The 17,174-nt window shown below is 49.9% G+C and overlaps 6 protein-coding genes across 6 annotated transcripts; 2 read left to right on the forward strand and 4 right to left on the reverse strand.

The window, feature by feature from the left end:
• Positions 1-657: 657 nt before the first annotated feature.
• On the reverse strand, positions 658-3,453 carry NCS54_00948000 (Alpha-L-rhamnosidase; the record flags this gene model as incomplete). Its single annotated transcript, XM_053154828.1, has 1 exon — positions 658-3,453. One exon carries the CDS (start codon positions 3,451-3,453, stop codon positions 658-660), a length of 2,796 nt encoding a protein of 931 aa, XP_053010803.1.
• Positions 3,454-4,089: 636 nt separating this feature from the next.
• Positions 4,090-5,838, forward strand: NCS54_00948100 (MFS domain-containing protein; the record flags this gene model as incomplete). Its single annotated transcript, XM_053154829.1, has 5 exons — positions 4,090-4,159; positions 4,214-4,732; positions 4,785-4,820; positions 4,869-5,662; positions 5,713-5,838. 5 exons carry the CDS (start codon positions 4,090-4,092, stop codon positions 5,836-5,838), a joined length of 1,545 nt encoding a protein of 514 aa, XP_053010804.1.
• A 221-nt stretch (positions 5,839-6,059) lies between these two features.
• NCS54_00948200 (Hypothetical protein) lies at positions 6,060-6,710 on the reverse strand (the record flags this gene model as incomplete). Its single annotated transcript, XM_053154830.1, has 3 exons — positions 6,399-6,710; positions 6,184-6,346; positions 6,060-6,133 (listed from the first exon to the last, which is right to left on the reverse strand). Exons 1-3 carry the CDS (start codon positions 6,618-6,620, stop codon positions 6,060-6,062), a joined length of 459 nt encoding a protein of 152 aa, XP_053010805.1. The 5' UTR covers positions 6,621-6,710.
• A 3,872-nt stretch (positions 6,711-10,582) lies between these two features.
• Positions 10,583-10,949, reverse strand: NCS54_00948300 (Hypothetical protein; the record flags this gene model as incomplete). Its single annotated transcript, XM_053154831.1, has 2 exons — positions 10,583-10,603; positions 10,755-10,949. 2 exons carry the CDS (start codon positions 10,947-10,949, stop codon positions 10,583-10,585), a joined length of 216 nt encoding a protein of 71 aa, XP_053010806.1.
• Positions 10,950-12,640: 1,691 nt separating this feature from the next.
• On the reverse strand, positions 12,641-14,038 carry NCS54_00948400 (Cellulase domain-containing protein; the record flags this gene model as incomplete). Its single annotated transcript, XM_053154832.1, has 3 exons — positions 12,641-13,321; positions 13,397-13,570; positions 13,628-14,038. The coding sequence occupies 3 exons, from the start codon at positions 14,036-14,038 to the stop codon at positions 12,641-12,643; spliced, it is 1,266 nt and encodes a 421-aa protein (XP_053010807.1).
• A 992-nt stretch (positions 14,039-15,030) lies between these two features.
• On the forward strand, positions 15,031-16,365 carry NCS54_00948500 (FMN hydroxy acid dehydrogenase domain-containing protein; the record flags this gene model as incomplete). The annotated part of the gene is made up of 1 exon (XM_053154833.1): positions 15,031-16,365. One exon carries the CDS (start codon positions 15,031-15,033, stop codon positions 16,363-16,365), a length of 1,335 nt encoding a protein of 444 aa, XP_053010808.1.
• Between the last annotated feature and the right edge of the window lie 809 nt (positions 16,366-17,174).

A 17,174-nucleotide genomic window follows, 5' to 3' on the forward strand; every position in this document is an offset into this window, starting at 1 on the left:
TTTGGTTTTGTTTGTGGTTTTTGACCACTTGACCAGGCGCCGAGCACTTTGTGCTTTATTTTTTCGGGGTGGAAGAGTAAGGATTGAACTTGGTTATAAAGCTTCCAGCGCTTGACACTGACAGTTGCAGCCACTGCTTGAGAGCCACAGAGCGCCTCAACCACACTCCAGAACCCGTGTGGGGTCAGATCCATGTGGGGAAGAACAAAGTCCCACATGAATCAACAGGTATCGACCATCACAACTTTGAACATCCTCGAGCTCCTCTGTCTCTCTGCCCGTGCTCGGCTGGTGTTAGGCCGAAGTCTTCCGCCACTCTCTGAAAACTTACAGACCTAAGCATTCCTTCGTCGCCCTCGCTAATACCAAAGCCGACCATCGCGATCTATGGTGCTAAGGTTGCCCCAGTGACAGATGTTGATGTTTATCTGGATCCGGAACGGAACACCTCTGAGGGTCGACGAGAGGTCTGGCAATTAAGTTCAGCTCGCACTACGGTCTGGCCGATCCTTTCCTCTGACAATGGAATCCTATCACCTCGCCAGAATAGGTACTCTATGCAGATATGTCTCAATTGTAAAACCAACGAGCTCTTCTATGTCTATCATTGTTTCATCGTCCAGTCTACCCATTTGCTAATCTGTGTACATGAGCAGCTCAAGTCGCTACTTCATCCATATCCGGCGTATATCTCAAGTTTGGCGGCAGAAGCGGCTTCGGTGGCCACTCTCCCGGCTCAAAGCCACATGTAAACAAATGCACCCCAGACCCAAAAACTTGGTGTGGCTCCTCCGTCTCAGACTCTACATCAACCCTCAAGTCGCAAGGCAATGTGACGACGGCGTGGGAGTTGGGTGGTACCACTAGCTCCATCTTGAACTTTTCCTTCTCTGGCGCCTCTTGGTTCAACCTCCACGAGCACTTGACCAGCCCGTACGGCCCGTCAAATTCCACCTTGGCGTGTGTAAGATTGCCTCCGGGAACTGGCCGTACTCGTATCCTCTTCCATCCAGGATCCAACGGACTGATTCCACCAACCGATGAGTGAAGCCAGTCAGCGACAGCACCAAGAGCATAGTGGTTGAAGCTCGTCATCCGTCCAGGATTGATGCGTCCATCAGGCAACATACTATCCCATCGCTCCCACATGGTAGTCGCCCCCATAGTCACCGGATAAAGCCAACTTGGGCATGACTGTTCAAGTAAGAGTCGATATGCTAGTTGTGGCTGACATGTCGCTGTCAAGGCGGGCGTGATGGCCGGTGTGCCCGCGAAGCCGGTCGCGATGCGAAAGCGACCGTTGCGCACGAGCTTCGACAGGTTCTGAGCTGCGTTGCGTAGTTGTTTCTTATCCTTGTAAAGACCGAATCGTACTGCCAGGGCAATACCGGTCTGTGTGTTTGACATGAGGTTGCCAACAGGTGAGATGTACTTGTCCTGGAAGAGACGCTTCAAAGTCGCGGCATCAGCTGCGTACTTTTCTGCGAGATCCGACTTGTCAAGAATCTTGCATACTGCAGCAAATACTTCCGTGACATGTACGAGATATGCGTCTGCGACAAGCACCTTGTCCGTGAGAGCAAGAGCCGGACTTTGAGGTGGCGCGTTCGGGTCCAGCCAGTCACCAAACTGCCACCGGTAAAAGTCCCAGAGCCCGTCATCGCCTCTATCCACGCCTTGGTCAAGCCAAGCTTGCATGCTGCTAAACTGCCGCTCTAGCAGAGCCTTATCGCCACTGAAATTATAGAGGTCGTGGGGCGTCAACACTGTAACGTCGTGCCAGATGGCTTGAGGAATCCGTGGCCAGTCCGGCAACGGTACGTCAGGACACACAAAACCAGGTATTCCACCTCGGTCTTCCTCTAATTGCTCCGCAGAGAGGTCTTGGAGCCAGTTCTCAAGGAATCCCACGGTATCGTACAAGAAACTCGCCGTGGGACAAAAGATCTGGATATCTCCCGTCCAGCCGAGTCTTTCATCACGCTGTGGACAGTCGGTCGGGATTGACAAGAAGTTTCCCTTCATCGACCAGACGATGTTAGAATGAAGCTTATTAAGTGAGTTATTCGATGACTCAAAGTATCCTCTCCTCTTCATGTCGCTGTGCATCACCAGCGCTGAAAGGTTTTGGACGAGGTCATCGTCAGAGCCAGGCCAACCGTCAACCTGGACGTATCGAAAACCGTGAAAGGTGAACTTGGGGACCCAATCTTTGACAGTGGTGCCAGAACCGATGATTGTGTCTTCGCATTTTGCGTCGCATAGCGGTCGCGTCCCAAGTTCTCCAAACTCGAGGACTTCGGCATGTCGAAAGACGAGTCGAGCGTCTGTGGGCAAGAAGACGGAGTCCACTCTGACCTTTCCCACCAGGTTTTGCCCAAAGTCCACTATGGTCTTTCCGCCTGGGGATCTGATGATTTCCTTTGGCCTTCTGGTTTCTATGATTCGAACAGGAGGGCTGTTCGTCGTAACGAGGCTTGTGTGTTGCGGTCGAGGGATTGTTTTTGCAGGCACCCAGCTCTTGGCTGAATCACGCGTGTTCTTGCTGGGGGTCTTCCACTCGGGATCTTCCAGCCGCATGTCATATATCTCCCCGTTGTATAGCTCGCTCGAAGTAATGGCGCTGGGTCCGCAAACCCATGTTTCATCGGTGCCCAAAGTCCAGGTCCATGACGACGAGACAACTTCAAGTTGTGCCATGACGGCAATGTCCTTGCCTCCGTAGACAAACCTCGAGCCTCCACGAAACCCGAGCTTGGTGGCATACCAGCCCTCTGCTGCCTCGATGGAAAGTATGTTGCTGCCTGTGGTGTTGAGATACGGGGCGACATCGATGACGCGATACGTGAGGCGATGGTTGTAACTGGTCCAGCCTGGGGCCATGCATTCGTCGATTATGGCATGGCCGTTGATATAGGCTTCAAATACTCCCAAGGCTGTGATGTATAACCGACAGCTCGTGAAAGTCGTTGCAGACGGAGGCAAGTCGAATTGGCGGCGAAAGCGTAGCGGGTGAAGGGGCCACTCAGAGCCGAATTTGGTTGACGAGGTGATGAAAGAGGCGGTCCATTCATTTTGATCAAGTAAAGCTGTTTCGGCTGTCGCTACTGGGGACCAGGCAGTTGGGACACCATCCTGGTGGTCGTTCTGGCTGGCTGGAGAGATAGACTTGCCCCAACACCGCACTCTGACCGATACGCGCTGACGCGAGCGCAACTCCTGACCTACCCAAGGAACCAAGACAGATTCTTCACTGGCCACCCTGAACAGTTCTGAGGCGCCGGTTTCAGTCGATGTCAGCTCAATCTCGTATGCCGTCTGGACCCAGTCTCGAACGTCTTGTGGGTCAGCTACCTTCCATGAGAGACGCGGTCGGCGACAGCTGACACCGAAGCCATCAGGATGGTGCTCAAAGATGGTCTTGGTAACCTCCAAAGTTTCTGTAGTCGACATCTTGGTTTGTGGCTTGAAGTTGTGTTGTCTAGATCGGTCGAAAGGGTGATGCGAGTTCAGCTTAAAACATCAGCCGATCATCGACACTTGCCGAGTGTTTTCCCAAGCCTCTTTCATCCACTCAATGATCATCCAGTGTCCCCAGACTCGGTGCATGTTTCCACGAAGTCCCACGACGTCCCACGTAGTCCCACGAGCTCCTGATACCAAGACCAGCGTGAGGGGCGAGATGACAGACGATCAAGGCATTAGGGCGAGCTGGCTCGGGTTTATACAAGACGAGAACTGAGCGAAGGATGAAAAGGCTTGATCCTAAATACACGAAGCGACCAATCATTAATGTCAGGATAAGCTCATCCGGGTTCGCTTCCCCGTGTCGTTCTCGGTGGGTGTTTGGCCGAGCCCCACATACCCCAGATTCGCTTGGCCTTTAGTTGCTGATTGTGGACATGGGGAAATAGACTCGGCAAGTGACAACGGCAATGGGCGTCCATCAGACATCACGATATAATAAAGCGTCAAGAAAGATTCATTAATAAGGGACTACTCAGTCATGCAGTGAGTCGTCAGAAGACTGCCTCAAGACATTATCGACAAAGCATCGCAGTATTTACATCTTTGCTTGGGTCCTCAACCATGCGATTGATCATCCACATCATCGCTCTCGTCACCGCATTAGGCGGTCTGGTGTTTGGCTTTGACTCTGGTGAGTAGGAATTCCTGCAGGCCTCTGAAATCCACGTTGACCAGCGCATCACAGGCATCATAGCGACAACCTTTGGCCATGAGAGTTTTCGCCTCACTATGTACGGGCCTTCGCAGGCCAACCCATCTCTAACCGGTGCCATCGTGTCCCTCTACAACGTCGGACAGTCTCTCGGTGGTCTATCAGTCGGTTATCTAGCCGATAGGTTCAGTCGAAAGTATACCATCTCACTGGCAGCGCTCATCTCCATCATCGGCGCAGCACTCCAAACCGGTGCCACACATGTGGGCATGATGATTGCAGGTCGACTCGTCGCAGGTGTTGCCTGTGGTCAAATGCTCGCTGTTGTTCCCATCTACATCGCTGAAGTTGCTCCTGCTGAGAATCGAGGTTTCTTGGTCGGATTGCAGGGCATGATGGTGGCTATTGGATTTGGTCTTGCGAACTGGGTTGGCTATGCTGGCTCTTTTGCTGCAGGATCTGCAACTTGGCGTGTGCCCCTTGCCATGCAGATTCCGATCCCGCTCATTCTCATGGTTGCGGTTTTGTTTGTACCTTTCTCTCCTCGATGGTGTAAGCTCTCACGGTCTCTATTGATCTGATGGTGGAAGCTAAAAATGTGCAGTGATCAAGCAGGATCGTATTGAAGAAGCGAAGCAAGGTCAGTGATTCTATCCATCATTTCCGAACTAAGACTAACGCCCTTCAGTTCTTTTCCGACTTCACGGCGGCAGCATGACCGGCAACGAGCTCGTCGCTCAAGAACTCGTCCAAATCCAGGAACAACTCAAGCGAGAGCAAGAAGAGTCTGGAACCGGCTGGGGAGTCGCCCTTGCTGCCATGTTCTCGCGACGCTATGTTCGACGCACCGCAACAGCTGCCTTCATCGTTGTTCAAGCTCAGCTCTCAGGTGCACCGGTGATCCAGAACTACCAAAACATCTTTTACGCTCAAGTCGGTTTCACTGGCAAGACTTCTTTGCTCATTAGCGGTGTGTATGGCATGATGGGCATCATCGGTACCGGCATCTACCTCGCCATTGTTGCCGACAAGTGGCCTCGCGCACGCACTCTGTGGTCTGGATCCCTGCTGCTCGCCGTAAACATCTCTCTCTGCATGGCTCTAAGCGCCAAGTTTGGCAGTGCTTCCGCTGAAGCCAACATGGATGGTGCGCGAGCGTCGATCGCCTTCATCTTCATCTACTCGGCCCTCTTTGCCATGTTCTTCAACGCTATGATCTGGGTCGTGCCATCAGAACTGTTCCCCATGTTCCTCCGATCCAAGGGCCTGGCGTTTGCTGTCTTTATGAAGAGTGTTGTGGCCATCGTTCTGTCACAGATTACTCCAGTTGCTTTGGCAAACATTTCCTGGAGGTTAGTGACACCCAACTATTACCCTTCCCTTACCTTACCTAGTGTAACCAAGGACAACAGGTACTATGCACTGTTCATCGCGACCAACACCACCGCCGGTATTCTCTACTACTTCTTTCTCCCGGAAACTGTGAGCATCTCCTACTCTCTTCTAGAGACGCTGCTAATTCAGCATTCAAGGGTGGTAAAACTCTCGAAGAAATTGCGGAACTGTTTGGCGATACTTTGGCCACCGACCGCCTTGGCGAAATCGACCTTGACGCAAAGAATGCCGCGCTTGTAGATGAGGTCGAGGATAGGAGGTGAAGGTTGGGCATCGGATCGCTCCGTAAGATGAGAAGTCATGGATCAGACGAAGGCTTGAACACAGCTGTTGTGTTCAGGGAGGGACTTGAGGTACCCAACAATTGCATTCTTTTCAATTGAGACTATTCAGTCTTCAAAACGCCGTTATTAATACTCATTCAGCACCAGCGCATCAATCATCCCTTTGGTCGCCTCGTGTCTGACCTTTTCTCCCTCTAAGTTTACTTCTTGGCGACAGCCTTTGCGAGATCAGCAAGAGCTTCGCGGCGCTTGAACTTGGCATCCTCAATTGCATCTGTAGTCTTTTGTCAGTATTGCGCATCAGCTCATGAAGCATTGTCCTACCAGCATCGGCATCGCTCGAAAAGTTGCCGGTCCAGGTGATGAATGTCTGGCCCGCGTGCTCGCCCGACGTGACGGCATAGAGCCTGACGGTGCTCACAGCCGATGTATAGGTAAGGGCAGGCTGAGATGAGATGATGCTGTACGTGATGTAGTGCTCAATGGTCTACAATATGCCAATCAGTACTGCATCTCAAGTGGGCGGTCAACCAACTTACAGAGTGCTCCTCCTGCTTCACCTCAAGCACTGTGCCATCCTTAAAGGTCCATCGGACGATGTCCGTGTCGGGAGATGTTCCCTTGACCCATTCACTCTTCTCAAGGGCCGAGTAGAACTTGGCAAAGTCCTGGAGCTTGATGAGGTGCCAGACGTCGCTAAAGGGAGCCTCAATGACGGCAGATTCGATGACAAAGTTGGACATGGGGATTCGGGAAGCCATGATGTTTTCAAGTGAGGTATTCTGCTTGTTCAATTGAGTTGAATATTGTATGTGTTTTTGTAGAATTGGAGTGTGAAAGGTGAATGATGTTATAGCGGGGTGATGTGGTCGTGTCGTCATCGCCGTGTGAAGGGAGAGGAAGATGCCTCAGGCAGTGATGTCTTGGTCGATGATCACGCTCTGCCGCTAGCTGCATCCGGTCAGACTTTGTTGCAATGGCTGGCTTGTGGTATGGATGTATTCGCGCCTGGTATCTGTGCAACGTGTTGCCATAGTAATTGTGGCACCGGGAACTCGTGGTCCAGAGACTATGTTATTGTGGAGTCTGTAGACTTGAGCGTCTCCCTCTCTAGTATATTCTATATTCGTCGAAGAAATGAGCAAACCGTCAGTTGGAGATACCTCTTGCAAGGCTAGAACATCTCCAGGTGATTCTATTCGCCGGCTCGTCAAACTCTACTCGTAGCGTTCCCACTCGAATGCAACCTTCACTGTCTCACTCACTCATGAGTGTATTGATCTTTTTCTAGGAGAGACTCCTTCTTGATATTGCCCTGCTTCTTGATGAGGTCAAGGTCTACCAGTCCAACCCACAGGAGAGTGTGTAACAATGCTCTGCGCCTCCCGGAATGGAGGTTTTGCCTGTCGCTAGTCTAGTAATGTGAAGAATCAGCATGATTTCAGAGATGGAAAGTCTCATTTTTGTGCACTCACTCCGCGTAAGAGTCTGCAAGATATCGATAAAGTACCATCACGGCGCCAACCATTCCGATGTACACAGGGACCCCGGCTGGAAGACCGGAGTCATAAATGGCAACCACAGCCCCAAGAAACACCCCGTGGGCATAAATCGTAACAAATGGGTGTATCTTGTTCATTTTGAACCTCTTGGCAAAGAAAATGATAAGTCGAGTATAGAGAAAGGCATGTAAAAGTTTGACGGCTGCTCGATGGACGAAGACGCTCTGATAGAGTAGTGCAACTACTGCGACGAAAGGTCGCATCAACCCCGGAGCTTAGTATGACGCCCGCGTTGTTTGGTCGCCTCGAGTAGTTGTTTTGCTAGACCGAGAGTTGTAGCGGAGTGAACGAAGCAGGCAGCTGTGTCAAGGACATCAGGTAAGACGTCTTCATTGATAACTTGTGCATAGTATCTAACCAGCTCGAAGGACACGGATAGGATATGCAGCGTCAGCATCAGTGATGTCTGCTTTCCAGACGTAATTCGATAGACTCGTAAGCTGCGTCTTGTGTAATACCCAAAGATGCACAGGTATACTGAGCCGAGTAATAAATACTGTGTTGGTCGACCAACGGCCGAAGAAGCCAACATCGGCCCAAAAGCGCTATTAGAACTCGTAAAAGCAAAATGAGGCTACATCTTCATGCGTTGTGTCAGTTTTGTGAGTCAATGAAGCAGATTTCAAGTAAACAGGTAGTGTGAAGAGTTTCACAAAGAGGAGGAAGGGAGATAAAAATGACAAGAGAGGCTTCTTGCTGGTCTCATGGCAACGAGATATGCTTCTCGGACTGGAACTGAGTTATTTATAGTGACCGAATGACGAAAAGATTTTTACGTTCTCTAGGATAGCTTTTCCGAGCCGAATTCATGTTGAAGCTGGGCAGAGCTCTGTGTAAATGACCGCATATTGAGGCACGGCAAGTAGAGGTGCACAATCGCGCAGAGCATCAGATCCGGATGCAGATCCCTGGGACAGACCATTCTAACGAAACTGGTAGCCGTATACAAGTACATGGATACAAGATGAAAAGATAACTGCAGTCATAAATCCCGCATTAGGTGCACAGGACAATACAGCTAGGTGTATTCCCAAAGAGGGATCGTCGAGATGATGATGCACCTCAGCGTGAGACATACGACACAAGGTAAGGAACGGTAACTAGTGGACCATCATACCAGAGACATTTCGTAAGCCCTAGACACTATTTCAGTATCTATTCGGTGCTGAACGCGAAACATTCGCCTATATCTACCTTCTCCCGATACCAATACCCACCAGGTCCACTGCTCGATGGAGCCGTTTACCGATACATAGCCTCCTTGATGAGCTAAGAAAAGGTCGTTCTCGCTATGGTAATCACAAGGATGAACAAAGAGCACCCTTCTAACTCCCGCAAAGTTTGAATGCCCTCACACTTCTTTTCTAAAAGCGCTAGCTGCTCTAGAAGTTCTACACCGTAACTGCTTCACCTCATATCACCCAGTTATTCCTCTCGAAGGTCTTCGCAATATCGGCTACTCAGTTATCAGCCCCATCGCTTGTTTCACTGGGAAACAGTAATGACGCTTGATCTATTCTCCGCTCGCAACCAACTGATGCATATAATCACGTCGATGGCGGGCCTTGTGACCAAGCATCAGAGCACTGCGAAGCAGTGAATCATTGTGTCGGAAAGCGAGCTCCCGAGAATTGCCCCAGTGTTCTGGGATTATTACAAGCAAGTAAAAATCCAGTTTTTTTTTTCGAAATCTTTCATCAAACTGAAAGTTCGGAAAAAGCGAATCAGATGTCGATTTCTAACCTTGATTCTCTGTGTTGCTTTCATAGCTATCAATACTTGAGAAACGGTACTTAGTTATGTCGATAGATAAGAGTAGTATTACCGAATCATAAATTAGAAGCGCCGCTACTTTGACACCGGTTGGATCTAATACGACCCCTTGGCTATGGAAGATGCCAGGCATCAAGATCGATCTACGCGAGTCAAGAGGCATTGACAGTGAAACAATCATGAGTCAACCAAACATGGTGACCGACATGTGCATTCCAAAATCTCAGATAGCTGAGGGAATGTTTGTTGCGAAACATGATCAGCTGGAAGTCGGCGCGGCTGTCTCAGATCCTCCGCTCCGAGACTGAGGTCCATCATGGACGGGATCGGAGACTAGCATTACAATCCTGATCCCTGGGCGGGATTCGTCATTTACTCCGAGTCCGTATGCCCAGTGGGGCCGTAGATGCCGGAATACCTAGTCTAGCCCAAACTCTGAACGACCTATGTAACCAAGTTGCGTGGCTCGGCCACTTACGCATGCATAACTCCGCCCCAGGTGCCTAACTTGACAGTTTTTGTGCTCTGTGTCGTGCGATACTGCCAGTTTTTTCTGTCCACATTGTGTTGATAAGTGCGTTTTGGGTTCCATGTCTGCCACTGGATCTAGATGAGAAAGATTTGGTCAACGATGGATATCATACATTTTAATCCGCCACATATACTGCTCAGCCACATAAACTTAATATCGTAAACCTTCGGTCTTCATACAGTGAATCATAGAGCTCTCTGCCACCTGCTATATCGCGTATAAACGTACAGGTTAAAACTACTTCCGCGGCGTTGCCTTTCCCCTCCCTTCATGACACATTAGATATAAAATCCGAGACTCCTCCTTCCGTGACTTCCCTGGGTATAATGTGATAAAAGACTAAATAAACTAGAAAACGAGAAACAACGCCTTCATCTGTTGCTGTCATCAATGACGCCTCCAAAAAAGGCCATCATTCACAATGGCAGGGCACAATCATGAATATATGACGGCATCAAAACTTAACACCCGTAAAACACCGTAACCTTTATAACGTCAAAGTGGGGAGGATGTGCCTTGCAATAGAAGATGCCCGCTTTCCTTTCCCTGAGAGGGGAGGTCACCAATGGATCTCTTGATATGCCATGTGCCGTGTTTCCCGGAGCTCATGGCGTTGGAAATTGGCGTATAGTTGAGTATCACTCCAACTTAGGCGTGTGTTCTGTCCGACCAGGCAATATCCGTGACGTGGACCGTGGTGTATGACATCGTAGCATAATCTGGGGTTTATCAGTGCTTGTCCAACGAGTTTCATTCTTCAATAGTAGCCCCAGTAACCAATAACAGACTTCCTGTAGATGTTGAGAAAAATTTGAATCCTTACCATTCCGTCATTAAAATTATCAAAGGCGACCTCTTAACACCAAGAACCCAGAGCCTGATTCTCGGTCAGTAAGCAATCAGGAACTCGCCAGTGGGGTCGCCAACTCACGATGGCCTGACTTTCAACCTCGATATCCTCTACTCTCGGACCTCAACAGGACGATCCCCACGGCGATGCACAATCCGAGACACAGGCAAGGACACACTATCAGGATGGCAGCGTACACTTTCCAGTCCTCCTCGTCTTGGTCGCGCAGGTCCTTTGTCCACTCGGGCATGTCGATGGACCCCGCCTGCACGAGCCAGGCCACGATCCAGATGAGGATGAGGATGACGGTGAAGATGAACTGCCAGGCATGGTAAAAGCCCTGCAGGATCGAAGAGAATGAGAAATGTGCCATTTCAAACAGTTGCTCGCTTAGCTCAGGTACGTAGAAACAAGATGGCGCCGTGTTATGAAAACGTTGATGCAAGGTCCCAAGTTATATCCTCCCCTCCGAAACAAAGGCATGTCACGCGGGCGGTGCAAGCTGACGGCGCTCAAGCAGGCTTCTTGATTCGTCTCTCGGGGTCCGAAAAATGCGATGTTCGGAAGCCTCGGATGTCACCAAACCCTGGTCTTGCATGGTAGCAGCTTATCGAGGGAGCAGGGGCCTGCCCACTGCGGAGTGTTAGTGGGTTATGAGTCCGTGGGCAATGGGGTGGTTGGTTGAGGGCACTGATCTGATGCACAGCCCTCACCGTAACTTGGAATAAACCCGCAGGACGAATTACCAGTTGCGTAGGAGCAAGTTAAGGTTAAAAGAGTTGCAGTATGGTGGGTTCGGTATCCATCATAACGCTTTTTGTTACTCCGCTCAGCCTGAGAAAGACTCTGGCACTTTGACTGTTAGCAAAGAGACGAGAAAACCTTGACATGTCTGCTTACGGGCTTATGGCGTCATTCACGTAAAAACAAGGCGCAGCTCCCGACAAAGTCCTGCACAGGGGTTGTTTAGCGGCGATCATCGCGGGGCCATGCACGTCGGAGAGTTGACAATTGCCGAGATTCTAGGGTAGGACGAGGCGTTCATGTTGACCACAAGACAAATGCCTTTTCTGCACTTGATAAAAAATCGAAGACATTTTGTTCCCCATGTTGAGAATCGATCAATTAAAAGGTTAAGCACCGTCCCTGGATACCTACAGTCACCCCTCGTCCCTTGGCGGAAAGGGACAATGCGCAACAAGGGATTAACCGCGAAGCCTGAAGTTTGAAGGATGACATATTCTTCGGCAACACTTGGAAACATATTACCAAACAACGAAAGGCCAACCGTGATATGCCAATACAGGTTAGCAAAATATATGAAACTAGAGTCCGAGCTCCTTCTTAGAACTCAGAAGTTAGAAAACAGGAAGAAAAGGGTACAGCTTCATCAATGCGTGTATGAAGAGAATGGGCACAAGGGATGAAAAGCAAATGAGGCACAATGATAACAACAGTTACAAAATATTCGATTCATTTATAGTCCCCAAACCCCCAACCTAATTGTCTATATATCTCTCTAGCCGCACCACGAATCGCTTTTCAACTCGTCCTGCCGGGTTTCCGCCAGCCGTTGAAAGGCTTAGCATAAGCCTCTACCGCAGAGGCAGGTTGGGGTTTTATGGTTCTCCGGGGCCTCTCGTCGCCAAAGAGCGAGGAAGCTGGTTCAAATATTCGAGCATCCGAGATGTACCAACTCTCCTCCCTAATGAATTGAATTGGGATTGGTAACTGGAAGTTAGTTCTGTGAATTCCCCAGTTAAATGAAATATTTGTAAAGTGAATCTTAAGCTTTTGTAACTCTCGGAGTGTCTGGAATAATATGTGCTTCCAGTGTAGAAAAAGCCAGGAACAGCTCCAGGGAACCTCCTTGAAGGATGTGGACCGAAGAGCTTTGGTATATAACTAGACACGTGGAATATCGCGTTCGGTCAACGACTTGAAAATTTTCCAAGAATACTCAGATTTAAATGTACTATATTTTGAAGGGAGATATCGTTCAGTGAGAGGTTAATATTGACCTTCTGAATGACGCCATACCCAAGGATAACCCCCCTAAAAGAGCTAGTCCTTGTTTCCTGCCACGGTTCCCTTAACCTGCGGGACAAGATAGTCCTTGATGTACTGCTCATTCCTCCATCCAGACCAATCGGGCTTCTTGATTCCCCAAGAATCGTCAAACTCTTGAATGCCCTGCCTGGTGTAGTATCGACCAACAATAACCCAAATGAACCAGCTTGCTTGAGCCTCAGGCAGATACTCTGAAAGGCAGCTCATGTATGTCTTGGCCTTGTTGTAGTTGTCGCCCTCCATCGAGTGACCAAACTCGGTGAGCATGACAGGGAAGACATTCTTAGTGGCGGGATCTGATGCGTTCATTGCCTGGAATCCCTTGGTGTAGAGGTTGTATCGAAGTGAGCTGCAGCTTCCAATGCTGTTCTCATAGTTGTGAATCTCCAGGACAAGCTTCTCGCCATACCCAGCAAAGTCATCTCGGCTGAACTTTTGGGTGCTTGGGTCCAGAGCAGCTCCCGTGAAGAGGGGCGTGACAAAAGTGTCATAGTTCAGGCCAGAGATAATGATGAGACTATTAGGGTCGGCCTCATGAACGGCGTCAGCTCCTTGGCGCATGAACTTGTACAAGTCTCTCCAGTTGTAAGACTTGCTACGGAGATCTTCGTTGTTTGTGGGAGGTCGGGGCTCATTGCGGAGAGACTGAGAGATCTTGGCAGGCCAGCTTCGGCTCTGGGGAGACTTAGAATTTTCCGCTCATCTTGAAGAAATGACCACACATGTTGTATCGTCGAGGATTTCACTTACGTGAGCTGCCATGTAGGCATTGCCACGGGCCCATCGGTCAGCGTCAAACTCGGTGTCTCCCCACCAGGTGTTGCCATCTGTGCCGCCGCAGCACCACTTCCCGGTAGAGATGTGGTTGTCAAGGTTGATGTAGACGTGCTGCTTGAGGCATTCGGCAGCAATAGCATCATACACCTAAACGTTATGTGAGCTATGATATTTATGACATGGCGCTTGTTGACTGATACATACCTCCAGTCGCTTCGTCTGAGGTGTGAAGGACGGGTTGTTCTCCAAGACCTTCTTCAAGACAATAGTTCCATTCTCCTTGCCCAGTCCTTCTTCAAAAGCCGTTTGCAGATCAACATCCTCGCCGTTGTTGTCGTAGATCTGGTCAACCAGTTCCGTGGCAAAAGTCAGTCGAATGGCATTCATACCGATCGACTTGAGATCAGCAATGACTTCCTGGATCGACTGATACTGAAGGCCTTCGGGGACCATCACTTCACCGTGACCGGGCCAGTTGGCACCGGCAAGAGTGACGGTGTTGCCAGCAGCGTTCTTGATCCATCGGCCAGACGTAGTGAATGGTCCGTTTGGCCAGGCAGCCAGCACAGGGGCCGAGCAGAGGCCAAAGAAGGCCAGAGACCTTGAAAGATGCATGGTGTAGTCAAAGCGACTCGAAAATTGGGATGGAGTTGGGAGGAACGAGAATGGTAGTTACATCGTGGAAACATTTCGCGCATTTATAGAAGTTGTTTGTTTGACCTAATTCATGGACCTATACCGTATCCACCCCGAGATCGACGGTAATACGAGTGCCTGACCAGTCTTGGCCTCAATGAAGCAAGGGGACGCAGTGGCCTGGTCAACTGGAAGCCGCGTTTCCACACATCACAAGGTCAAGCAGAATGATAGTTTTCGGCAAGTCTCCCGCTATACTATACAACGCTGACTATGCGTACCAATGAACAAGCTCGGAGGAGATACCCCGATGCACCCCGTAAAGGAAACGTAGCGTGTTTATCAGATGGCATTCTGTCCACCCCCGCATTAACTTCCCCGCCTTTTGGGATGGAAAGGGAATGGAAGAAGCTTAAAGTTGACGCTATCGGCTCCGTCATCCCCGATGGCCCGGGGTGTTTGTGTTAGGGTCGCATTCAGTGAGGGGATTCACGAGGCCGGCTCCGATATCCCCGGAGTCGGCTGTCAATTGAAACATGATCAGTGAATGTGAATGGTTGGGTCAAGGCATTCTTGGGCAGATATTGTTTTGAGCGACAGGATAAGTGACGTAGTAGTGAGCCTGTGCCTTGCTAGAGGTCATATTCTTCTCAAAGATGGCTGGCTTTCTTCCAAGCTCTCACTTCACACGAACCATGAACTGAAGAGTACAGAATAGCATCTCGAGCTTTCCATCATCCCAACCATGGCACTTTATCTCATTCACTTACTTGAACACATTGAGAAAGCTTACGTGAGTTGCAGGGATCAAGAATGCCTGCCGAGGTTCGGTTCGCAGAAGCGGGGGAGTCGGTGTGCACGTGGCACCTACATGATGACCGAGGATTCAACTTGACAATGCTGTGAGAGGCCATCAACATCAAATCACGCCACAGGTCAAATATCCACGATATATCATACCATAAGCCATCATGGCCAATAAGACTGACCCGAAATCGTCGACTGTATCATTTACGGAACCCGATTCAACCAGCTATTCGTCCTTCCAACGCGACATCTACCAAGCCTTTCGGTCTCCTCTTTTTTCAACGAAACCCTCAGAATGGGAGGCATTGGCTCGGTCTAAGGTCCCTCCGGCTAACTTCGACTATGTCCATGGCTCCGCAGGCACATCGGCCACCGCTGACGCCAATGTTGAAGCCTTTTCTCGTTACCGCCTCCGACCGAGCTGCTTGGTCAATGCCACCAGACGAGATGTTGGCGTGGAGCTGTTTGGCACAAAGTACAACAGCCCGTTGTTAGTTGCTCCAATTGGCGTTCAAAACATCATGCACTCAGACGCCGAAGAGGCCACGGCCAGGGCTTGTCACAATGTCGGAATTCCCATGATCCTGTCGAGCGCTGCGACGCGAACGATAGAGCAGATCGCCGAGGCAAACGCGGACGGGGACCGCTGGTATCAGCTCTACTGGCCCAAGCCGCAATGTGAAGAAATCACCGCGAGTCTTCTGAACCGGGCAAAGAATGCAGGGTACAAAGTCCTCGTCGTCACTTTGGACACGTTCCTCCTTGGATGGAGACCCTCAGATCTCGATACCGCCTACCTGCCCTTTATCTGGGGTGAAGGGTGCCAGATTGGACTCTCAGACCCGGCTTTCAACAAGCTTTTTGAGGAGATACAGAAGAATGACCCGCGGAGCGTTGGTGAGAAGCTGGCCGAGTTGTGGACCATCATTAGACAACCTGGCACCTTCAAAGGTGCTGCAAAGGTACTTGGCAATGTCAATGTCTTGCAAAAGTCCAAAGCCTGGATCGATGTCATGAACTCTGGCACCTACCGAGAATGGGAAGATCTCAAAGTGCTGAAGAAACTCTGGGACGGCCCGATTGTCCTCAAAGGGATACAAACAGTCCAAGACGCACAAAAGGCCATCGAATATGGCATGGATGGCATCATTGTCTCCAACCACGGCGGCCGGCAACTAGACGGAGCGATAGCATCCCTGGACGCCCTCGCCGAGATTGCGGCAGACGAAAAAGTCAAAGCCTCCAACTTGACGCTTTTATTCGACAGCGGTGTTCGAACTGGATCGGATGTGCTCAAGGCACTGGCTCTTGGCGCAAAGGCTGTGTGTATCGGTCGTCCTTATGTGTATGGATTGGCTGCTGGAGGACAGAAGGGCGTGGAGCATGTTCTCAAGTGTTTATTGGCGGATATGGACAACAGTTTGGGAAATTGTGGCAAGAAGAGTATTCGTGATCTGGGCAGAGACGATCTTCAGATTCTGCCACTGTCGAAGCTCTAGACTGGTCGATACCATACGCGCTGGGCGTTTTAATCGAGGAGCCTGAGGCACGTTGACAGAGAAGCCCGTTTAATTGGGGGAAGGACAATTATCTTCTATCCATGTAATATAGAAGAGTACGTTTGATAGTTGAGAGCCGTCAACAGGAGGGAACAGCGGCAAGAACCCAGTATGTAAAATCAACGTAGATTAAAGAGATATCGACGAAGACAGGTTCTGGTCTCATAGATTGTTATCAGCCATCAGATGCGATTGGCCGGTTGCCTTGGCTGTCGGGAACTGCCTTGAGAAGCCCTTACTTATTCACCCACTTAACTTCTATTGCTGCTAACGGAGACTTTTATCTTCACGCGGTAGAAATCATTGCGATAACCAGTACAAATCGACCATTGGTGGGTGGTAAAGCTTCAATCATCTGGAAGTTCCGCGAGGGTATGACGTCATCGATCCAACCTCACTTTCCCGTTCAGGGTTCAACAACCGATGTGCTTCATACAAACTCGACACCATAAACCCAATCATGCAAGATTCAATGCTCATAGTGCCCAGGCTATGCTCAATTGTTGAAACGGTTGGTGAAACTGCATGTGACGGACGGATAACTCGGCATGAAGCTACAGGGATGCTTCACTAGGTGGACCTAGTTGATAACCATCATCACGTTTCAATACAACGCGTTGACAGCTTCTTAAAGCAGATTGGATTCCCTTTTAATGTTTCAAACCTCATACAGCTATTTATTCAACACCGCTCTTCCAGAGAATCTAATTGGCCCCTTGAATCCTTTCCCATGAATCAAAAGTCCCGCC

The sequence above is a fragment of the Fusarium falciforme genome, chromosome 7, assembly GCF_026873545.1.
Source record: "Fusarium falciforme chromosome 7, complete sequence".
In the NCBI taxonomy this organism is placed as follows: Eukaryota; Fungi; Ascomycota; class Sordariomycetes; order Hypocreales; family Nectriaceae; genus Fusarium; species Fusarium falciforme.